Source organism: Lactuca virosa, chromosome 4 (genome assembly GCF_052849685.1).
Source record: "Lactuca virosa cultivar CGN04683 chromosome 4, Lactuca_virosa_CGN04683_v6, whole genome shotgun sequence".
Taxonomy (NCBI): domain Eukaryota; kingdom Viridiplantae; phylum Streptophyta; class Magnoliopsida; order Asterales; family Asteraceae; genus Lactuca; species Lactuca virosa.
Window position 1 is genome coordinate 121,370,701 of NC_136429.1, and position 26,356 is coordinate 121,397,056.

The 26,356-nt window shown below is 33.2% G+C and overlaps 1 protein-coding gene across 3 annotated transcripts in view; it reads right to left on the reverse strand.

The window, feature by feature from the left end:
• Positions 1-13,987: 13,987 nt before the first annotated feature.
• The window catches only part of LOC145107291 (aspartic proteinase A2-like), a 28,979-nt gene continuing 16,610 nt past the window's right edge, over positions 13,988-26,356 (reverse strand). The window contains exons 4-5 of one of the 3 annotated variants that reach the window (XR_013707804.1): positions 14,517-15,043; positions 13,988-14,235 (exon numbers count right to left, since the gene is read on the reverse strand). Coding sequence is in view for 2 of the 3 variants with exons in the window: in XM_079044144.1 (XP_078900270.1) it covers positions 14,198-14,235 (38 nt within the window). In the remaining variant the exon portion in view is untranslated. Of the gene's footprint in view, positions 14,236-14,516; positions 15,044-25,910; positions 26,019-26,356 lie in introns of those variants that run through there. The other 2 variants (XM_079044144.1, XM_079044145.1) reach the window with 2 other exon arrangements.

Here is a 26,356-nt window from a genome sequence, read left to right on the forward strand (position 1 = left end):
AGAAAAATGCAAAGCGAATGATGATGCGGATAAGAAGTGCTTCGCAGATATGATCAAATGGTATATTGTGGTTCGCAATACTTTGCTTGGATTAATGTCGAAGCTGTTCAAAGTTCAGAAACGTTAGCCGCACTGAAGAATCTACCTTCTTTAATTGACACAAAGGGGGAGATTGTCGAGATAAATAATGTTTTGTTAATTTTTATGTACTAGAATAGTCCATATTGTAATGGATTGGGCCTGTCCACTCGAGTTTTAATGGTATTAGGGTTAGACTATTTATAGTGCATGCATGCACCGTTTTAGGGTAATCAATTGGATCACCCTATCTGGATTATTGGGAGGGACTTATAGGTTGAAAGACACCTAAAAGGGAAATAGGTTAAGCCAATATTGATTCCGATTTATTTTTGTAGACAACCATTTAGTACATGGTTCATCGTTACGAGGAGTGGAGTGATATTGGCGCAGTGATGGCACTAGATCAAATATCATGTTTTCGTGGGGAGTTTCCAGTGATGGAAAGCAATGATAAGTACCACTCTCGAAGGACAACACACATACTTGTATTTTCATCGTCGGAATAGCGAACACAATACATCGTCGGAATAGTGAGAGCCGCGCCTCACTTAAGGCATTGGGTCGAGCCGTTCAGGCCAGTAGTGAATGAGGTGATTGCCACTTGGGTTGGTGATGGAACCAATGGGGGAGGGTTGGGTTAGAGACTTAGTAATGAATGGGTTTTTCCTTTAAGTTAGTGATTGACGTGCATCTGGGGTTTCTACCTGCTGGGTGGTGATGGACATACGTGGGGGGTGTCTACCTTACGAATTAGTGATGGACCCATGGGATCGGTAAACAATAATTAATATTTATTAAATATTAAAAGATAAATAATAACAAGAGACAACAATGAAAATTCAAGTGATGTATGTGTTGTTATGATGTGTGTGTTTTTTTTCCTAGCATTGTATTTATGGTTTACTCATTTAGCATTTACTGACACTTGTTTCTTTGCTTGTTTCTTTTGACTTGCATTGGTACAGGTAGCATGATATGATGGCTTGGTGAGGGTTAGGGCCTTTGGGTAGTTACATTCCAGTTTATGTTCTAGTAATGATACCATTTGGACATGTTTTGAGTTTTTATTTACCACTTGGTTTTTGCAAGACTATTACTTTATGAGGGCTCTTTTTACATAATAAAGTAAAGTTGGAGATGTTTTCAAAATAACTGCTAAATAAGGCTTTTGCTAACATATTTTGTTAAAATGTGTTTTAAAAAAATGAGGTAAAAAATCACAGTGTTACAAGTTGGTATCACTGTCATGCTGTGAGTGAACTGAATACAGAGGTCGGTGTTTAGAATCACAGTGTAGATTGGGTCATATAGATTAATTTGACTCTTAAGGGGAGGGTGTGTTAAGAGTTATATGGTATTTTTATATTCCTTTATGACTCTTACTCTTCTCGATACCAAAAAATCCTCCCTTCTTTCTTGTGTTAAGAGTTATATGGTATTTGTATTTAGGATATGGAAGATCATCTTAGGGTGATGATTGGACCGCACGGATTTGGAAAGACATTGTAATCTTTTGGTTTATCGTTAGTCGATTCAAGACATGGAAGAGAACCTTTATGTAGTCTAAGGATTCTAGCAGTTTATGGAATTTAGAAACCGAAATAGGTGTACCAATCTTTAACTTACACTTGTGAGATGGGAGAGTTCGGAGTAATACTAGCGGAATATATATATATATATATATATATATATATATATATATATATATATATATATATGTATATATATATATATATATATATATATATATATATATATATATATATATATATATATATATATAGGAGAACGTTAGTATGGGGCCCAATACTATCATAAGCACATGATATATATTTGGGACTTCAGGATCAATTCCAACACGAAGAAAGGTTGAAATTCTATAACTGATTTTTTGTCACACTTGTACAAATCTTGCAGATGATCTTAAGGATGTGTAATTGTAGGGTTTCAAAGTACTCCATGGATGATGGCAATGGGCCCCCTTGATGAAGTGTAGGTTAAAAGCCCAAGACATGTCTTTTCCCTATAAATAGTCATGTATTATTCATAATTAGGGTTAAGAGTGAGGCAAAATGTAGCCGCCACGTTGTGAGGTTTCTTATGTAGTGTTAGATTCTTTAGTCTATGCTGAAAATGTAATTTATTCCTCATGTTTTGAATAAATCGAGTGATCATTCGACATATCTTCTTTATTTGTGTTTGTTCTTATTTTCCGCATCTTGTTCATCAAATCACAATTAGGGTTTTAATCCCAACAAGAGGTATTAGAGCGGGTCTTTGAAGATCTATTGATTTTTGAAGTATCGGTTCTTGATTTGATGATTTTTTGCACAAGTTATTGAAGATTATTGGTGTTTTGGCGTCTTGGAATCAAAATTATGTTCAAGCTACTGTTCATGAAAATTTATGATGTTCTTCTACTGTTCATCTGAAAATGATGGATTCCATCAAGTCTTGGCGGTTCGGAAAGTTGTTTTTCGCAATAACGTTAAATTTTCTCGACTATTTCGGATTTTATACTTCATCGTTTATATCATTTTGTCGCGGGGGAGCATAGTAATTTTTTATCCATTCAAGATCATTCTCATGACCATTTGAAGGCTTTATAATCACGTTTTTTATTATAAATCGGGGGAGAATTTGGTATGGCCATTCGAAATTGGATTTGTGACTTTTCAAATTTGAAGATTTTTGATAAAGCTTGTGGTAGAATTATGAAGGTAGCTTTTATAGTAGCAGTTTTTCATCGAGCTCTTCTAAAGCTTTTACAGAGAAGTATCCTTTACAGTAGCAGTTCTTCATCGAGCTCTTCTAAGGACTTGTTATATCTCCGACTTCTAGTATTTTCTCGATCAATTGGCGTTACAAATCTTAAAATTTGGGTTGTTACATGATAATTTTTGGTGGCTTATATCATTAGCTTATTTGAAGATCATTGTGACTTGGAAGGGGATCTCTTCAAAGACAAGAAGTGATTTTGTTTCTTAATTCTGAAATGGGTTTTTATGGCGGTTTTGGTTTTCTTGAAGATTTTTGGGATTACATTCGAAAATGAAGTTTAAAGACATTACTTCAGTGCTTGGTTTATATATCCTAGAGCCCGTTTTTGAGGAATATTTTCAAAGTACTCCATGGATAATAGCAATGGGCCCCCTTGATGAAGTGTAGGTTAAAATCCCAAGACTTTCCTTTTCCCTATAAATAGTCATGTATTATTCATAATTAGGGTTAAGAGTGAGGCAAAATGTAGCCGCCACGTTGTGAGGTTTCTTATGTAGTGTTAGATTCTTTAGTCTATGCTGAAAGTGTAATTTATTCCTCATGTTTTGAATAAACCGAGTGATCATTCGACATATCTTCTTTGTATGTGTTTGTTCTTATTTTCCGCATCTTGTTCATCAAATCACAATTAGGGTTTTAATCCCAACAGTAATCACCCATTACTGAAATTGAATTGGTGATGCAAATTCTCTGCCAATTACCACTATCCTATCACAGCTTAGTCGATGTTATCATTCACTCCAAATCCTTCTCGTCTTTCTTGGGGGCCAAAAACATGCTTTTAGTGTATGAATCTCGTGAGGCTGCATCGGATTCTATTTTTGACTCTAATGCGTCCCAAAGTGCTACATTATTTTCTTCATCAAACAACACTAGTAGATCTAAAAATCATTGGTCCAAAATCACAATGCTCAAAAGAATCAACAAAAAAATCCCAATCATGATGGGCAAATGGATTTGCAATAAATATTTGTTGGGATTGTGGGAACCGCACCAGCTGCATCACCTCATCCGAGTTTTTTCAGTCCATCTGCTGCCTTTTCATCATACCCGCAACCTCCCTATGCAGTGGTTCTACAACCACTGCATCAGCAGCCCTTCCTGCCCCAGTAGCTATCTTCACTGATAAAACATTCAACAACTTTTATCAATAGTTTCTCGGCTTTGGTCCAAAGCCTTGTAGGTTGCCTGTATCAGCAACCTCACTCCTTGTTGGTCTTCACCCATTGCTTCCACAACATACTCCACTACAACATTCTCCCTCAGTGTTTTCCCAACAGTCTCCTCCTCAGTTTCATCCTTTGTAATTCATGCGCAGTAAAAAATGAAATAGTTTACAAATTTGGCTTCGGTGTTTCACGCAATATTGATCCAACTGCCATCCGATAACAAGTACTACCTGGATTCTGGGGCTGGCTCACATATGTCCTTCAATTCGTGTAACATTCTTTCCCTAACATCATGTTATTCTAGGTCTATCATGGTTGGTAATGGTGATATTTCATGTCATTCATGTTGGCCAAACTTTTTTTTCCGCATTCACATAACCTGCTTGCTTTAAATAATGTACTTATCTCAAATAAAATGCTTAATAACCTCGTATATGTGCAATAAATAATCTGTTTACAATTTTGTTTCTTTCACATCTGACCCCTTTGCTTTCACTGTGAAGACATTAAAATTGGTGCCTTCATTCGACGATGTGACACTGTTGGTGATCTTTACCCTATTGTTTCATCTCCTACTCCCTCACTCTCGGCTACTATATGTGTTGTGGTCTCTCTTCCAACATGGCATCAATGTCTTGGACATCCTGGCTCATAAGTTCTATAGGTTTTGCACTATCGTCATTTTATTACTAATTCTAGTACTAAACTTCCCATTTGTCATGCTTGTCAACTTGCAAAGCACCATCGTTCACCTTTTTCTTTGTCTATTACTAAAACAGCTCGTTTGTTTGAATTGGTTCGTTCTGATTTGTGGACTTTTTTAGTTACTAGTATAAGTGGTTTTAAATATTAGGTTTTTTTTGGATGATTTCTTTCACTTTTTACAGGTGTTACCATTACGTGCTAAATTTGATGTCTTTAATGTCTTTTCTACCTTTCATGATTATGTTCAAAATCAATTTAAAACCACCGTTCAACTTTTCGAATATGACAATGGAAGTGAATTCAACAATCAAACCTTACTCAATTTCTTTAACAAAAAAGGTATTAAGATTCTCGTGCCCTTACACATCGTGGAAAAATGGAAAAGTTGAATGTGCCATTCGCTCCATAAATAACATTTTTCGTACTTTCTTTTAGGCCTCTATGTTATCTAGATTTTAGGTTGAAGCTCTTCAAAGCTCGTTGTCATTCATACTCTTAATCTCCTTCCTACGACCACTCTTTCTTTTAAAACCCCATTTGAGCTTCTATGTGGTTCTTTTCCCTCTTACAATCACTTACGTGTCTTTGGTTGCTTATGCTACTCAAATCTTTCCTCTATCGCTCAACATAAATTATCTCCTCGTTCCTCCGCTAATGTTTACCTTAGACCCTCCTCTAACCGTCGCGGTTAACGTTGTCTTGATCTTATAACCTCATGTGTAATCATCTCTCATGTCACCTTTAATGACGATCATTTTCCTTTCCTGGATTTTCACTCTCCTCCCGATATATCTGATTATGACTCCTTTCATTCCTATGATACCGCTCCTCTAATTTTTACTATAGATCACATATCAGTCACTCCACCTATTGTCCTTCCATCCACTTCCCCCTCTTTTCCTATAATCCCAAATCCCCCTCCTCCTCCTACTCCTCCTCCGAAAAATCCTATGGTCAATCGTTCGCATACAGGATTCGTTATATCTAAACAAATCTTTAATCTCTCGGCTACTGCTGACATTTCCCCCATTCGTCAATCTACTACTCAAGATTTATGTGATCGTAATTGGAATTCTGCAATGGATACTGAGATATATGCTATGACATCTAATCACACTTGGGATCTTATTCCCGTCCTTCTCATGCTAATATAATTGGTTATCGTTGGATTTATCGACACAAACTTGACAACAGAGATAACCTTAATCGCTGCAAAGGTTGGCTTATCACCAAAGGTTTCAATCAACTTCCCGGTATGGACTTTGAGGAAACCTTTAGCCCAGTCATCAAAAATTCTACTATTCGTACCGTTCTCATCATTTGCATATTAAAAAGTTAGCCCATTCACCAGTTAGATGTCAAAAATACCTTCCTTCATGGTGATCTCTCCGAGGAGGTCTACATGAAACAACCCCATGAAAATATTGGCCCATTCACCAGTTAGTCATCTCTATAAGGCTTTGTATGGTCTTAAACAGGCTCCTCGAGCCTGGTACCACCTCTTCCATATGTTCATCTCCTCCTTAGGCTTCTCTAGCAGCCAGTCTGACTGCTTCCTTTTCACCCATCACTCTGGTAAGGATCATATTTATCTTCTTCTTTATGTTGATGATATTGTTGAGAGAAAAACTTGAGAAACACACTTGAACAAACGTTAGAACAAGTTTATATTGCAGAAATTAAAGTTAATCTCAAAGGATCATAAAGCTCAACAATAATATAAGTTAGAGTTAGATAGTTAGATGATTAGTTGCGGAAAGATAAGGAAATATAAAAGACAACAAGTATTATATCAAGTATACACTTAAGTTGATTCTTAACAAGGAATGCAATCAGACCAAGTTAGTCAGTGAGATCAAACTTAGTGATTAAGTCAAGAATGACTTGCTCCGAAGAGAGATAATATCCAGTTATATTCAAGTGAACTTTGAGAGTAAGAAGAAGATGAGAGTAATAACACAAGATATGAGATTCAAGATGCGTAGTGTTATCAGATGTATTGAATAAGAAAGATTGAGCTCTATATATAGAGACTCAAATATAACATTTGTTCAACTATCTAAGCGTAGCCATGCAAGGCATACTGGACAAAAGAAAGTATTCTAACAAAAGTAGATAAAGAGTTAAACTAAGAATGCTAGATAGTGAACTGCGGATGATGATGACCTCGGATGGGGTTGCTGAACAGAGTCGACTGCGGATCTTGGAAGGCTGCGGTAGACCAAGTTTAAGAGGGTCACTTTTATGATTCAACAGATATCATCCTCACTACTTCATCTCATTCTCTCATCGCTAGCTTCATTTCCAGATTACCTTTTGAATTCCCTATGTCTGATCTTGGTGCTCTATCCTTTTTTCTCGGCATTATTGCCTCCCCCTCTAACAAGGTCTTGTTTTTATCCCAAATGTCCTTTTCCAAAGATATTCTTTCTCGTGCTAATATGGAAACCTGCATCTATGGGACTACCTCATATACCAAGTCAAAAGTCTCTCTTGACGGTGCTCCTGTTTCCAACCCTACTCTTTATTAGAGCCTTCCTGGTGCTATCTGATATCTAACTTTCAGTTGTCCTGATATTGCCTATGCAATTTAATAGGTATGCATATTCATGCATGATCCACGTGAACCACGTTTCCTTGCTCTCAAGCAAATTTTTCGTTATATTGAGGGTACTTTACCTCATGGTTTTTTTATAAGACCATCTTCTTTTGATCGGTTGGTTTCTTACACTGATGTAGATTGGACTAGCTATTCTTACACTTGTCGCTCATCTTCTGGATTCTATGTGTATCTTGGTGATAACCTGGTTTCTTCTTCTTCTTCTTCTTCGAAATTCCAACATTTGGTTTCATGCTCCTTAGTTGAGGCTGAGTACCGTAGGTTGGCCAATATGGCTATCAAAGCTATCTTGCTTCGCAACCTTCTCCTTGATTTATCATGTCGATTATCTAAAGCAACAGTTGTGTTTTGTGGTAATGTGCATGCTATGTATTTAGCTTCTAACCATATACAACATCAACATACCAAGCATGTGGAAATATACTTGCAATTAGATATATGCGTGTCTTGAATGTGTCATTAGCTTACCAGTTTGTCGATATATTTACTAATGGTCTTCCTACACAGTTATTTGTACACTTTCGGTACATTTTAAACATTTGTAAACCCCATGCTCAAACTGAGGGGGTGTGTTAGTTTATTATTTTTTTATACTTTATGTACAGTGTTGTAACACTCGGCCTTGGATTTGCATTATTATCCGGGGCTGCGGCCCAATCTTCAGTTGTCATGAGGCTTCGGGCCTTGGGGAAGAAAGGAGTAGGCCGTTTTCGGATGTGGGTGTTATGTTTTCAGTGAATCAAAGTGTTCGATGGTGTTGTCGGAGCCCAAGGGTATGATCGTAATTTGATAACCTGGTCATCTATGAATTTTGGGTTTTGTTCAGGAAGTTTTAAGGCTTTGGTGAGTAGTTAGAAGTGTAGGGCTTCTCGCCACCTTTCCGTGGTTATAAGGTTCGTTGGGAACAGACCTAAGATGAGGAAGTTAGAGAAATTTTAAATTTTTGTAGATTTGGCCTTTAATGGAAAAGGTTTGCAAGATGAGTCCCATGTGTGCATGGTAAGTGGCGCATGCCTGGGTGTGTACGCCCAACATATTGACCAGAGTTCCAAACCTTAATTTTTAGGGTTTGGGCACTATTTAAACATCCTTATAAGCTCAAGGCTCTTTCATTTCTCAGCCTCCACTGACTTCTAGCCTCATTTTGGAGTTTTTGTGAGATCTAAGTGTGCATTTTGGTGTGCTTTTGCTCATTTTCAAGGAAAAGGTGCTTGGAGCTAGCTTATGGTTTAAAGGAAGACTTATAGATCCAGACTCTTGGCTTCATTTCCAGTTCATTCAAGGTATCAAGTTCATACATTGGCTTCGTGTTATGCTTTATGGGTTTATGGCTAGATTTGTGCTTATTTTTGGGTTTTGAGTCCTCCTTGTGAGTTCGAGCCACTTCAGGAGCTAAGATTGCTAGATCTTGCCCTCTCTGAGTTTATAAGTTTGTAAAAATGGGATCTTGATCCTTGCTTTTGGTCCATGCATGTTCTAGTTGGATTAGAATGGGTCTTAATGGATTAAGATGGTTGTTGGGTCCCATTAAGTCATGCAAATGCATAAAGGTGCCGACTTTATGCATTAAGAGCTTTATTTTAAGGTTCTCTTTAGTTTCGGTGGAAAGTGCTTAAGTGGTTAAGCCATAAAATCAGTTTTGGAATAAGCCATGTTATGCCCCGCGTAACTGGCGGTACGCCCAACGTACCAAGTTGCGTTCGTGATCTGGATTCGTCGAGTACGCCCAATGTACTGAGCGTACGCCCCACGTACGTTCAACTGATGACTTTTGGGCTTGTTCATGCTTTGGGCTTTGGTTTTGGGTTTGGGCTTTTTGTGTTGGGCTTATTGGTCAGAGGAATCTTAGAGTCTTGGACTCTTGTTTGGGCTTGCCTTGTTGGGCCTAGGATTTTATATTGATCCTTAGCGGGCCCAATGGTTTTATGCCTTAGTGGGCCCAATAGGCTTGGGCTGTTAGTGGGCGTGGTTAATTGGACCATTTACGTGATTCATTCTTGAGAGTTGGGCCAATTTGGAAAATTAGACCATAAGTGGGCCTTTGTGAATCTATTGGAATTGTGCCTCAGTTTTGGTTCAAGCTAGGACCATTTTACCCCAAGTATGGATTATTGGATTATTGAATTTGGTTTGGAACCCAATTGCTGATTAGGTATTATTTGTCTGATTGCTCAGGGAGTCGTCAGGGCAGCATCTAGGGATTTCTTTCAGTGAGCTTTAGCATTCGAGGTGAGTCTCCTCATTGTACTATGGGTCGAAGGCACCAACGCCGACCCATTTGGTTTATGTTTTATAGGAAGACCCGGGGGTGGCCCTTGACAATTGTATGAAAGACCGGGAGGTGGCTCCTGGCAATCTGTATGCAAGACTAGAGTCTGAACTTTGGTATTTAATTAGTTAAGTAGTTGTAGATTGTATTCAAGTTGTCTTTGTGATGCTTGCATGGAAGACCAGGAGGTGGCTGTTGGAACTTGTCTGTAAGACCTAGGGTTTTGGCCCTCGGCCTGACAAGGAAGACCATTATACGGCTTGTGGCATAATGGCAAGACTATGGTTGACACATAGCACTTTTTATTGATCGCTAGATATGTATGATATGTATGGTTCGTTTGATATGTTTGGTATGTGGTATTTAGGGATGTCACTAATCTTTGTGCTTACAGGTTGTGGTTTATGGTTTCAGGTACTTCTGGTTCGAAAGGGAAGGGCCCGGATTGATCGAAGCGCATGCACACGTGTTTTTCCGCAATTCGTGATTTTGGGATTTTACTCTGATAAATGTTTCACTCTAGAATACTCTTAAATGTTGGAATAAAGATAAATGAATGTTTGAATATATATTAAAAATGAAATTTTTACCCTATGAGTTTCGGGATGTTAGAAGTGTAGGGACCCATACTTAACATTGTGATATATATATATATATATATATATATATATATATATATATATATATATATTTTTTTTTTTTTTTGATGCAATACAATACCCTAATTAAGGGGGCTCTTCCACAATTAAAGCTCCATGGAAAGAAGTTAGCATGTTTTTTGTTCTTAGGCTGCATCAGACACAAAGAAACAAAGATTCTATCATGATGGTTGTTGCCTGATTCTCTAATTGGCTAACTTTGTTCCTTGTAATAAAACCATGGATACTTTTCTTGTGGAAGATCTTTTTTTTTTTATAAAAATTTCTAGGCTTCACGGGGTTCCAAGGCTATTATCATAAATTGTGATGTAAAGTTCACGAGTCATTTTTGGCGAACAATTTGGATAAAAATAGCTGTGAATTTAGAGCTTAACACTACATGTTGAAAGAACTACCAATGTACCAAAAATTGAACACCAAATGAGATTGATTGTTAACCAAGTCTCATGTTCAACATGATGTCTTTAACAAAGGGATAACTGATAAACTGACCTTATACATCAATTAACTCTTTGATATTTTTGAGAATTGGATGTTGATGAATGACATTTTTTCATCGTATATTATTAGGGATAGTGAAATGTTGCTAGATGCTCACCAATCTCTATATTAAAATTTATGGCGAGTCTTGTGCAAGTGTGAGATTGAATGATCTATATGCCCAAGAGTCATTATACAATGATATTGCTAATGACAAATGATCCTATAGGGTCACACCATATAGAAAGTTAATATCAATTGATTATTTATTAGTATAATTTGATTATTAATGAATATTATACACACTTGTATGTAATAGAAAAAAACTATTTTATGAAAATAATATTTACCAACATATTGGAAATTATTGTTTCTATGAAATAATAAAAAAAAGGAAAAATCTAGATATATACATAAGTTATATATATATATATATATATATATATATATATATATATATATATATATATATATATATATATATATATAAGTTATGTACAAATTATTTGTCACTTTGAGTAACCACTTAGTTACTTAGTGACTATCTAGTTATGAGATGGAGTGTGCTACATAAGTTGTCCCACTCTTTTTTGAACAAAATCGTAGGTATGCTTGTGTTTATATATATTGATTGTTTGACTTGCAATTTGCGTCCCATAACTCCCTACAACAAGTACTTACACATTTAATGAAGGAATGGTCCCTTATATACATGTGTTATTTTATATAGAAGAGTATGAGTGAAAAACTAGCTAGTTTTTCACTCTCTTTCTCTTCTTTTCTTGGCTGCCAAACCGTGATCAAGAAGCTCATTTTCCCTCTTTTTCCTTCTTGTAAATGGTGCTAGATATGAAGGGTAAGAATTTTCTTTCTATCATGTCTTATTTGGTATATGTGTTAATGTTTTAAGAATAAATTATATACACGTGAAGACTAGCATCTATGGTGTCTTACTCTTGCTTGGTGGATATCTATAAATAAGCTCTTATTTGATTAGATTGCTATTTTCATCAACTTCCTAATAGTCAAACGGAACCAAATACTTAAAAGGTTGTAACTCTTTCATTTTCTATGATTGTTTTTTTCTTTCCAAACTTCGCAAGTAGATCCTTTGGTGGGGGTAAAACAAGTTTTATGTTGTTCAAAATTAATGTCTTCTATTGCCATCTTTATGTTTTTGAAAGAATTTTTGACTAAAAACCCAAGAACTGGTATCAGAGCAATCTTGCAAGCTTGTTTAGAATTTATGGTTATTAGGATAATCTTTTATTTTTGTAAATATTGAATAGCTTTTTTTTTGTTAGAAAACAAGTTCATAATAAACTTTGTATGACAACTTAATAATTGTTATTTTATGTGAAAAACGTTTTCATGTATTTTTTCTCATTAAAGTTGTCTTATAATAACAAATATTGTTTTGTATGCTAGGTGTATTTTAGAGTGCATAAACAAGCGATGGACCTTATTGTGTTGTTGTTTGTGTTGAATTATTAAAACTATTGTAGTGTTCTTTTATTTATAATGGTATGTAATAAAATTATCTAGTTTTCATCTTTATTATTTTTATGTAATAGATTAGTTTTAGAGTAGGTTTTGAAGTGTCTTGGAGAAGCCTACGATTTATAACCCTTTTTTTATAAAAGTTCATAACTTTTATAAAAGTCTTATAAAATTGCAACAAAGTAGATTGTCATTGCAAGTGGGAGCTTGAAGTCAAAATGAAGTCAACTTGAATATTTTTGGCCATTCATTCCCTTAGTATAGGACTTGACTCTTTTATGTTGGCTCATAAAAGTGTCATTAGATCATGACTTTTTTTGCACTAAATTTGCATGCTTGTGTTGTTTATCATAATGTTGATTATTATGTATAGTTGATAAATTAGTTTTTCACATGCTTAAATAACTTTTGGAACAAAATAAACATCATATGGAGTTTGGTTTTCAAAATTTATAATGTCAACATAACATGTAACAAGTTATTGTTTTAGAATAAAAACTAGTTTTATAAAAATGTTAATAACGACAAATTTTGAAAAACTAAATTATAAGTTGGAAAATGATGATATTAAAACTTATGCAAACTCCAATATCCATATAATAAAAGGAAGTTTTATTAAATAATATAAAAGGTCCTATAACGCCCAAACTTCAAACATAATACTGAATATTAACTTTAAAATTGAACCGCATCATATTATATAGAAGCTAGTTTTATATGAAACCTTTAAAAGTGACTTTCTTTTTGAAAATCGGTATCATGACTTATTATATGCATGTAATAACCATGATATTATATATTTTAGAAATTAGAATTATAAAAACATCAAAGACCCATTATAAACCTGAAATCTATGCAATCCATTTTGAAAGCACTCGAACATTTCTAGATACGCTAGTGGGACAAAGGATACCTAACCACTTAGTGTTATCTTCTGATGGATGAGGTAGTTTCGAAATTTATAGTGGGATAAAGGATACCTAACCATTAGTTATATGTTGATTCTATATGTCGTTCAAACTTGATGATTTAATAGGAAATCTATTGTGATAAAGGATACCTAAGTAATGGAAATCTAAGGCATAGATGAGATCAAACATGTCTATTAACTTTGTTATTAGCAATCCCATAATTCTAAGAAATATATATTAGTATATAATTGATAATCAATATCTATCTAGTTGGTTTCAAATGAATGGGATAAATGTCAATGTAGTAGGGACACGATTAACCACATAAAGAACAATTAAGACTACTTCTCCCCCAAATTAAGGCACTAGGGACCCGCACATACAAGAGCAATGAGCGGGATATCTAAAAAATATGACAATATTTATGTTCTGCCACACCGTTTTGTTGAGAAGTGTCAGTACACGATAACTAGTGTATGATACCATCACAAGCAAGTAACTAAGTAAAATCATTAGAAGTATATTCACCTCCTAAGTCACACCTGAAACACTTTATCACAGCTGAATGTTGAGCTTTAACAAGAGCTCTACAATTATTGAAAATGCCAATGAAATCAGATACGTGTTTCATAAGATAAATCCAAGTATAGCAAGCACAATCATCTATGCAAGATTCATAATAGGCCAACCCACCATTTGTGGATACTGGTGTAAGACCCCACATATCAGCGTGAATAATATCAAAATGAGAAATAAAACAATACATACTTTTACCAAAAGGTAAGAAGAGATTTTTTCAAGTTTACAACCACTATAATATGAAATATCACAAGTTTTCAAATGACCTAAAGCACCATTAGATGCTAGAAAACATAAACGTGATACAGACACATGCCCCAGACGAGAATTCCAAAGATAAAACTGAGACGACAAAGGACTCAAACAAAAAGAAGACAAATCAATTTTGGATACATTAACAGTAGACACTTTTGAAAACCTCCAAGACATACAGTTCCCCCACCCTACGGCCAATGCCAATCACCTTCTAGATGTGTTAATCCTGTATAGCATAGAAAATATGAGAAAAGAACATCCAATTATAAAACTTACACAACTGACTGACTGAAGAAAGGTTCAAAACGAGTTTGGGAATGTAATAAACATCAAGGAGAGAAATATGAGGAATAAAAACAGGCCCAACATCATCAACTGTCATAGATGTATCACTAGCAGACATAACATAGATAAGTGATATGTGTGAAAAAGATGTAAATGATGAAAAATGAGGAGACATATGATGGGTAAAACCAAAATCTAAAATCCAAAAAGATGATGTAATACCTGAGGTATTGAATGAAGTAGGACCGGAATGAGACATAGATGTATACATGACACTAGGATTGGAGGCTAAATATTGTTTGAAGCTCTCAAAAACCATAGGATGCAATGAAGAAGTTGGCATGTTGCCAACATACTCAGTGTCAACTGGTGGCATAGTAGCAACAACAAAATATGGAAGGTGAGGTGTCTATGGAGAAGCACCAACTGAATGTGGCTAAAATTTATGTTGACCATACCTATGTTGTTGTCCCGATTGAGGCTATTTACCCTTGTTAACTAAGAATGGACACTGAGCTTTATAATGATTTTTCTATTTGGAGAAGGCATACTCATCATAATCAACCCTTGGAGTTTGTCGAAACTGGTTATTGGAAACATCAAGTACAAGAGGAGTGGAAGTAGTAGTGGAAGTTGTTTTAGACCCTTTATCCGTGCAAGACTTGATACGAGTTTCTTCAGCAATCAGCTCATGAACAATAGAATCCACTGAGAGAATGGGGAACAATGAAGAGTCTTTCCACGTAGACCTATAAAATCATAACGCAAAGCCATCAAAAACCGAACCAAACATTGTTCTTCCCTCCTACCAGTATAAGGCTCAAAATCTTTTAATCCTTTAGATTCAGGAAGATCCAATTGATCCCACAAATCTGACATAGCAGCATAGAAATCATGAATACTCATATCATTTTGTTGAAGGGCATGAATGTCATATTCCAACTTATACTGTTTAGCAAAGTTGGACTGATTATATAGTTTCTCCCTATGATTCGAAATTTCCTTTACTATATACTTAGCTAATTATATACCAATATACTGTGTAACAAAATTATTAATCCAAGTAATGACCGTGGAGTTATCAGTCTCCCAAATATCAACCAACAAATAAAAATTCCCAGCTTGACGCATTGAATGTTTAGATTTAACCCCAGTGACACAGCCCCACATATTCTTCCCACGAAGGAAGTTATTCATAATATAGCTCAAGTATGTGTAATTCTTTCCATCTAATCGAGTACCGATTGATTGAAAGGAATCATCCTTTCCAGTCATGTTTTCAAGAGGTAGATAACCACAACATGAACAATAACAACAACAGACAAGTAAACATAGGCTAGGGACAACAACAAACCATTAGAAGAAGCAAATCGAACAAACATAAATCAAACCAACAGAAGCAGAAAACAAAAAATAATGTCAGACAAACAACAACATCAAACGAACAACAGTAACACTAGAACTTCAATCAAGAAAAATATTCATGTATTGAAAGAGAGAAAGTGCTAGTTCTTCATTAGAAAGTCTAAGAGCTACAAACAAGAAAAAAGGATTGAATACTAGTTAAAGAACCAAAGCCTAATGGGCTAAAGACTAAAGGATTGAATACTAGTTAAAGAACCAAAGCCTAATGGGCTAAAGACTGAATGGCCCATAAACCTGTGGTTTAATAACATATAAGCTAACAAGGATACAATCCAGGTACTGTTCCAATGTGATTTTCCAGTACAAAGTCAATGATTCCAATGTTGGTCTCTAATTAAACTTATTCCAAATGTGGTTTCACCCACTCCGTAGGCTAAGTGATATTCAGTTGTGGTTAATGGTCAAGCATAGGATGGTAATTTCTGACATAATCTCCAGCCATGGAAGAAGAAGAAACACAAAGCTCCGGTCTGTTTTGATGCTATAATGGGTACGTGGTGCTAAGCTTTGTGCTTGCTATAGGAGGGAATAGAATGTCTAGTGGTTCCTATATAATGTTTTCGGCAAGAAATTGAAACCAACGGATCCTATATTTTCCAGTGATGTATAGCCATCGGTGAATTATGAGAAGATTCCTTAGTCTTTACGATTTAAAGGTGAACGAGAAAAAAATGAAGTAAAAGAAATTTTTTTCAGTAATCAACTGATTAAGATGAATGTGCTCTGGAGTTTGGTTGGTCACCATCATCAGAGTTGGAAACTCGACCAGAAAATAAAGTCTCGACGACGATCAAGGCATCAACGACCACCTAGTCTAGAGTAGGGAGTTTCACGTGTGTTCTGCTGAAATGAGGTATAGAACATTATTTTACTTTATCAAAATTAGTTCAAGATTATATTGTATTGGACTATTTATTTTATGGTCTCAAGTGGGTTTAGGCATCTTGGGTCGAATGGATGACAATTATATGCAAACCATAATTTATTGTTAACTTACTATTAAAATACTATTTTATTAAGTATAAATTAGTTTAACAAGTTTTAAGATAAATGAATTGGTATCGTCTAATTAAATTGATCAACTCAATTAGTTTTATAGATTTTGACATCCGATAACAGTTGGGTAATATTAAATAACCACATTTAAATATTATTTATTTAACGATTTGGCTTGCTATATGTAATATATCTTATGTAAGGTCTAGATTACTTTTTATGGTTGCGAATGAGATAGGCTTAACCTAATAATTGAGACACATAATTAAATGTGAACCGATTGTTATAAAGCTAATAACACTGAATAAGAAAAACCTAATAATTGTGACACATAATTAAATGTGAACCGATTGTTATAAAGCTAATAACACTGAATAAGAAAAATATTATGAAGTATTACTAAGTGATGCTCGAAATACGAGTTAAGTAGACATTATTGATATAAGATGTAGGTGCTTAGGGAGTTGGACAACCATCTTAGCCACTCCAGTGGTTATAGTTTGTGTTTGCTGCCTCGGGTGAGTCTTCTCACTATAGTATGTAGGACACTAGATGTTAGTGTGTAACACCCTCATTTTTCATTAAGCATTTTGTACAAGATCCTTATTTATGCTGGTTAATAATGTAAATTTTCTTATAAATAAATAATTAAGATTTCTTTGTACACAATAGGTTTTCATATAAATATTAATTATATCTATTTATAATACATGTTATATGGATAAATATTAGGGTGATATTCATATAAAAACCTATCATAAACTTAAAAAATTATGTTAACTGACGTTTATAACTAAAATATTATTTTGAATAAATAATCTATATGAAAGTTGTAGTAGTCATGAATACGAACCTATGAGTATAAAGATCTCTAAAATCTAATATTGTTTGAAGAAGTTATGAATTTCACAAGAACTTTCACATTGTACTCTATAAAAAATATAAAATGAAAATAGATTGAATTAGCTGTAAAAATTTAAAGAAAAGTTGTAGTACTCAGAATTACGAAACCGTAGATATAAAGAACGTCGAAAATGAAGCTCGTATGCTAAAGTTGTGATTTATCGAAGAAGGTGAGAATTTACTTCTAAGAGGCGACATGGCACCATGGGATAGTGACAAGTGGCAGTTGCATACCCCGACTACCTCACCTACCTGGAGATGACGTGGCACCATAGAAACATGTAACGTAGGGTGCGACACGCTTTCTGACTTTCCTCGTCCCTATAAATAGCAAGCCATACCTCATTCATTCCTTGCCAATTCCGATAAACTCTCTCAATCCTTGAGATTTCAGACCCTCGTGATTTGAATTCTTCGATCTTTCGAGTATCTTAGCGAGGCGCTGCAACATTAGAAATCCCGACAAAAGAAGTATTTAGGGTCGAAGTTCTACTAGCAGATTTTTCGAAGAAAAGAAAACAAGTAATATCAGTTGCACTTACTATGCTTTTAAATATATCATATATTTGTGTTAATTGTCATCTTTATGAACCTATAAATAATATTTATCTATAATTCTAATTATATTGTTGGTTGAGCTACTTACAGGCATTATGTCTAGGCAAGATCTTAGTGAGTTCTAACAAGTGGATTTTCAAAACAGTATATCTATATACCAAAATGGAAATATGATCTTATTTGGTCAATCCTTATTTGATAGAACTTAGTATTCTTTGGAATTAATAAGGAATCTGAGATATTGTTAATGTAGTCTCGAATAATATAATTGTTAATTGAAACTTAGTAATATTTTTATCTAGGTTATTTAAACGGAAAATTAAAAGTGTTAGACAAAGATCTAACCTACTTGAAAGTCTTCCACCTTTAATCAAGTGAACACGTAGTTACTTTCATGAGCATAATCTTAATAAACAATATTTATTACTTAAAAGATTAAATATATACTAAATGCTTACTATTTTTATTTTATGCCAAATGTATAATCTATATTATGATAATATGGCATGAATAGGAAATTATTTTGGAAGCTGATTACATATATTGTAATCTTTTCTAGTTATAAACTAAGGCATGTAAATGATGCCTTGTTCGAAGTAAGTTGAATAAGTGAGTAGTCTCATTGTGGGGTAAGTTGTGAGATTAAAGCGGAGTGCAGTAGTATTCCTCTTTCCAGATAGCCAAAAATAGTGGATCCATATCAGACAAGTACGTATGTCTAGGTCATCTACCAGAGTAAGATGACAACACTTGATTATTCTAGACATTCTTGTGAATTATGTTGTTAGTGTGGACTTATAACCCACCAACGTAAATGAAATGGAATACCATATTTATCAAATACTTAATGTTTTGTTTTCCTTTATGACTTATACCAGCCAAGGAATCCCCTAACTGTGTGTTAAACCGCTGTTCTAAACGATTCATTTGGTAAGATGATTCTTTTAGATGATTGTTGATTGTGATTTGTGAGAATCGATTAGGCTGGATATGTATGATTATATTGTCTTATAGATATTTAAATTGGATTATATATATATATATATATATATATATATATATATATATATATATATACTCCTTATTATGCAAATTTGGTCAAAGGCTGAAAATTAAGAGGTATAACCCATTAGTGTATCATGTACAACAAGTTTATGCATTCCAAAAAAAATAGATCTCATCCGGTCAAACAATTGAAAAAGTCAACCTTTGAATTGGTATTCCTCACTTTTAGCCCAAATGAATCGGTCTAATACCAACTACGCTTTATATAACTTCTCCACTTCTTCTCACGTCACCAGCATTCATCACCCTCTCCTAGAGAAACCCTAATCAAATTCTACCTTAGCCTCTCAAAACAACTCTGTCGTTTCCATCACCACCATGTCATCACCTACAACGAACAACTCCCACCACAAATCTAGAATCATCACTGCCTCGAATCCACTATCTCACCATCGTTCACCTCTATTTAATCATCATCAGTCGTCGATTTGTTTTGCCTTCTACCAGCCGTCACCACCATTCGTCACCCTCTCCAAGAGCAACCCCAATCGAATTTTTCCTTATCCTCTCCATAAACCCTATCTTTTCTATGGCCAGCATGCCATCGCCTATAGAGAACAACTCTCGCCAAAAATCTAGCAAAGGTTATCGCATTCTTTGTTGAAATTTATCTGTTCAGAGCATTCTTTTGTAGCTGGAGTTTATTTGTAGGATGCTTAAAGCTTTCATTCAGGTATGTATCTTATGTTGCTTCCTTCGTTCTAGATCGTGAAAAAAGAAAATAAATCCCACTAAAACCCATAGAAACCCTATCGTGTGCTTTGATTTTCTCACTCTCAACTCTCTCTGTGCTTCGATTTGACTTTCACCTATTTGTGTTCTCTGTTTCATCATATCTTGATTTTCTGATCTCAGTTGACTCATGGTTTACCGTATAGGACTTCTATGGCTCGAGCCCAAAAGTTTGGAAATATTTGTAATTTTATGAGGTATGTGACTTACTAACGTGTGTTGATTTTCGTTTCAATGAATCTCTTGGTACAAAATGATTGCCAATCATTTCATTTCACGTGCATATGATTCCTCCCCTGCTCTGAACTGACCCTAAATGTGTGTGTGTTCGTTTGAAAGTATGTGCCTCTATGTTTTTGTTGTCTTACTCTTTGTTTCTTTCTTCTTTTGTGAAAAAATCAAGAAAAGCCAACCCCCAGTAAGATTTTTTGTTTGTTTCATTCTACTTCTGTGAGCAAGAGTTTTTGTTTTTTTCTTTCTTGATCAATAAGTGTTTGGGATATAGAAAAACCCACTATAAACCATAAATTTTGCAGCTTTCGCTAAGAGTTCCACACCATAGGTGATTCCATGTTATTCTCATGTAATTATTTTGTTTCTTTATATAACTTTTTCTCGCAGACCTATTCAAACATAGGTTGGTGGTGGATTTCTTGAAATGGCATATTTGAATATTGATAACTGAAGTTTTCTGGCAATTTGACCTCAAATAGGTAATCTTTCTTTTGTGGAGTTTATAAGATAATGATGACATTGTATTTTATATTTTTTTTAACAATTTTTAGGACTGGATATCAGCTTGAATTTGCACACTTTGTGTTGGATCTTGTAGCACTGCGCATGTAAGCAGCAAGGTAAAGAAGAAATTGCATACATCAAGGGCAAGTCAGAATCTGGGGCAAGGGAAAAATCATCAACAAAGGCTTTGCATAGTCCTTATAGAAAAATCCCAACAACAGGGGTAAATTCGTCCAAAAAAAAAACCTCAAAAATTCTACTTTTTTTCATTAATGTAGATTGTAGTTTCGGGCCATTAACATCAGGGGTAAAGTTGTAATCATAAGAGTTGTACTTCTTGTCCAACATGATACTCTCCACCATGAGGGGAAAGTTATAACATTCTTATTAATCGAGTTACATAATTGGGTAATTTTTTTTGGTGAATTCTTTTTAGATAAATTGTTGTTGATTGTGAAAATTTTTATAGCTGATGAACAGATGGGAGCTTTGAAGCTTATATTTTTCTTTCACCACCTAGCGAAGATCCGGGAACCTGTCATTCAAATTTGAGGATGTAGAATACGAAAGGAAAGAAAACAAAATCACGTTTGAGGTTTGGTTTAAATTGTTCAATGTTTTTTGTTTGTATATTAGCTTCACTTTTTAATAATTTTTTAGCCAAGACATGGTTAGAGGTCAGGCTACAGCTGAAGAACTAAAATGCTTGAACAAAAAGGTTTGAAATCTATCTAATGTATTTGAATATTTTTTCACTCAAATGTTTATTTTATATAATATTATCTAGGAAAAGATGCGAATTGCCAAAAGAAAAACATTAGAAATTATGCAGAAAATTTCCTTCTATTATAGAAAATGGGATTTCTGCATATCTTCCAAAAAAAAAACAATAACCAAAATACTTTTTAGAAAACATGCAGAAAATAACATCGTACTTTCATAAAATTGAATTTTCTACTTCTTTTTTAGAAAAAAAAAGAGAGAATTTTACAAAAAAAAACGACGTTGAAAATTTTTATAAAATAACATTATACTTTTGAAAAATTGGATTTTCTGGAAAAAAAATGAAAACTAATGAAAAAAATTGGTAGAAAACATGCCGAAAATAGCATGGTACTTTCAAAAAAATCGGATTTTTAAAAGTTTTATAGAAATGAAAATTACGAAAACAACTTTAGAAAATAACATTGGACTTTAAGAAATTGGGTTTTCTGCATATTTTCCATACAAAAGGAAAATTGGCAAGAAAATAACCTTGTAATTAAAAAAACATATTTTCTAAGTATTTCCCAGAAAAAAAAAAACTATAACAATGAACTCTAGAAAATAAGTAGAAAATAACATTGTAGATAGGATTTTTGTTGGTGATATGATATTAAGTTGTGTCATTTTTGTTTTGAGCATTACGATGAATAACTGCAAACAAGCGTTATTTCTAGAATAATTATCTTTCAAAAGGAGTTGAGTGACAGATTTGGATTTCACCATTCTTTAGTGAGAGTGAATAGAATTCAATTTTGTTATTTTATTACCAAAAGAACAAAATACCATCATTACATTTATTGAAACAAATAGAATGACAAAATTTCCAAAAAATAACCATTATATATGTTGCTAAATTAGAAGTAGCTTGCTAATACGCTATAAAATTAATTTATTTTGATAAAGTTTGTTGCTAAATTTCAATCTGAATTCCAGTATACTAACACAACTATTTGGTTCAGTCTTATGCAGCTCATGGATCTATTATGAAAAGGTTAAACTTGCTATCGGGGATAAATACTTCCTATACTTTGAACATATTATTATTAAAAAATTTAAATTTCCTAAAGATTGGAAAAATGACTTCTAAGCAAATGAATCAGATAAAAGATTGACAACACTTTGGATCCACTTTTTAACACTACTTCAGATGATGACAACAACACCACTAATGTTTTGACTGCATCTATGAGCACTATTCTTAAGCCTGAAAGTGAGTTTTGGAATAAACTAGAAGGCAAACACTTCTCTGTAGAAAACTCCACCCAAGTAAAGCACTTTTAATGAATGTCCATTGCTATTGCTCTATCTTGCATTTATCCTATTTATCCATTGATTGATATTTGAGTATTTTGGCTGTCTAATTTTATTTCACAACATTTTATTAATTTCAATTTACTTTATCTTATTTAGGTATTGTACTTTGTAAGAACATTGAGCAAATAGAGGTTAGATGTTGATTTTAGAAACAATGTGGTATGATACATGTCATTGTACATTATTAGCCGGAGAATGAAAAATCCTAAATGATATTACTTCTAATTAACTATCTTTGCAAGTTAATTTATATTTGAAGTCTAATGTTTTTGCTTCTATAAATTTTGTTATGGGAACCTTTTTAAATCCTTAAAAAACTACATAAATTGCTTGGTGAACATGATGATTATTATTTCTTTCCTTTTTTAATTTAAAAAATTTATTGGTTTTTAATTAAACTCTAATGTTTATATCACAAAGAATAGTGTGTCATTTTGTCGTTCCAATTTTTTTTTCATTATATATCTTTCTATCTTAGATTTTTTAATGAGAAATGGTATGATATATTCATCATTGTACATTATGATTTTGAGGTTGTGATTTTATTTTTTTAGTTGAACCATAGAAGATAAATTAGTAAAAGTGTGACGTGATGGTTGAATATATTTGTTTTGGTTTTACTTTTATTAATCATTTATTTTTATGGTTAACATTTTAAGAAAAAATATATTTAAACCCATGTATAAACTAATTAACAAAAACACTATGAAATAATAAGTGCAACAAAATGAAACCACACAAATTGTTAGTAAAAAGAAATACCAATTCTAAAATATTAGATTTTCAAATTATATAGTAATATTTCATGTCCGTTTATTGATTATTGTTTAGATACAGTAAACTATTTGCATAAAATAACTAATCGTCTCTAGAAACTTATTTCTGAAAAAACTATTTGCACCATGCGTCGCGTATTTGTATAAAATAACTAATCGTGTCTAGAAACTTATTTTTGAAAAAACTATTCGCACCACCCGTCGCTTGGCGCGGGTAAACGGCTAATATATATATATATATATATATATATATATATATATATATATATATATATATATATATATATATATATATATATATATATATATATATATATATATATATATATATATATAAAAGTTCAATAGAGAACCATTATTAATCAAAGAACCAAGGAACCAATCCAAAGCGTCGGAATTTAAAACGATCAACGGCAAAAGGAAGGGTTGTAAATTTTATAATGGACGCATATGTACCGGATTATAACAAAACTCACTTCTTTTTTTTTTCATTTAAAGTTTTTTTTAGGCCAAGTTTTTTATCGAAAAAAAAACCGAATATACTGTTGTTCACGATTTTCCGTCCTCTTTCCATAGAGATCCATGATGATATATAAAAAACAAACTTTTTTTTTTCGAAAAAAAACCCACTTAATTTTCTTAGTTTTTTCAATATTTAAGTTTATTTTTATCAAAAAAAACTAATTATACCAAAAATATTAGTTTTTTGTACTCTATTAATAAACATCAACACCGATTAAAAAAAAAAAAAAACCTCGAACAGTGTAGATTCACACTGTGAATCTAAACTGTAAATATTTCAACTTTTAACATTCACAATATCAATAATCTCGAACAGTTCAGATTCACATTATCAATCTGAATTACTATTATGCACACTGTGAATCTCAGAAGGTTCACAAAAAAAAAAAAAAAAAAAAAAAAAAAAAACTCGATCAGTGTAGATTCACACTGTGAATCTAAACTGTAAATATTTCAAATTTTAACATTCACAATGTGAAAAAGCTCCGATCAGTTCAGATTCACACTGTGAATCTGATTTATTATTATGTACACTGTGAATCTGAGGAGATTCACTATGTGAATCTGAACAGGTTTACAATATGAATCTGAACAAGTTCACAATGTGAATCTGAACTGAAATATCGTTTTTTTTTTAACATTAATATGAATCTATGTTTAAAAAGTACAAAAAATATGAATTTTGATATATTTATTAATTTTTTTCTATAAAAAATAGACCTTAACTTTTTTCATTAAAGAAAATGAAATGAGTTTTTTTCGAAAAAAAAAAGTTCGTTTTTATATAGAATCATGGATCTCTATGGAAAGAGGACGAAAAATCGTGAACAACGGTATATTCGGTTTTTTTTTTTTTTGATAAAAAACATGGCCTAAAAAAAATTTTAAACGAAAAAAAGTGGTGAGTTTTTTGTAAAGGGTGGATTTTTTGGTATAATCTGCTGTGTGTGCGTCCAATGTAAAAGTGTATATCTATTTCCTTGGCCGTTGATCGTTATGATTTCCGATGCTCACGATTGGTTCCTTGGTTTTTTGGTTAATTATGGTTCTCTATTGAACCTCACCCTATATATATACACTGCTTGGTAATGTTTTTTTGCAGTATTTATTGATATGCATTATTATTATTATAATATTATGGGATTGAAAATCTTATGTGTCTCACCATGTTCCCAAGCCTGACTCACTCAATTTATATACATAACAGGTAGCGATACTAAGGCTGCTAGAATTTAAATAGGATACCAAGTGAATAAAGAGACAAACCTATAATAGTATTTATGACCTTTATGTCTTTACGCCGTAACATATGTTGGGTATAAATTATGATATCTTTAGTTTTTTGTTATTTTTAAACACTATTTTTTTTATCTCAAAACGTTTGATTAAACTGGTATTTTCTTCAACAAAGATAACATGATATTTTAAAGCATAACAAAAAAGTTTTATTTGGTTATGAAAAATATGGATTTGCACTAAAAGTAGGTTGCCAAAAACCATTCTCCTTCACAAATTTCCCTATATTGATATTCACTTAATGAAATTATTTGTTCATGATAACTATAATAATTATTTGACAAATGATATCCACCATGCATGGAGGATCAAGATTATTCAATAATTTCACTAATACTTGGAATGACCCAAAAGATATTACAAATGTTCATAGGCCAGTGTAATGTCCAAAATTCCACATTAAATTTTTAGTCTAATATTAAAAGCATGTTGTCTTTGTTGCGGGAAATCTTATTTTTATAAAACTTTTTGAGATAACAAATATTGTTCCAAAATAACAAAACACTAAGGTTGTCATAATTAATACCCAACATAGGTTATAATGTGAAGACATAAAATCATGAATACTATTACATGGTTGTCTCTTATTTTAGTCGATGTCCTATTCAAGTTCCAGCAGCCTTAGTGCCACTACCTGTGATGCATATAAATTGAGTGGGTCAGGTTTGGGAATATGGTGAGACACATAGGGTTTTTTAAATCCTACGTTATTTAGAATGATAAACAATATATATAATGATATTGTAAAACAAATGCTAAAAGAAAATATGGATAAATAATCCAACGTAGATATCTATAAGACAACCTACCCGTACATACCCAATCCAACTAATTTTCATAAATTTTAATTCACCAGCCATCTTGAAGAATCACCTTACCTGATGAATCGTTTGAGCAATGGTTTAACTACATAACTAAGGGAATACTTGGCCAATGTAAGTCATTTAAAGGCAACCCAAACATTATAGTATT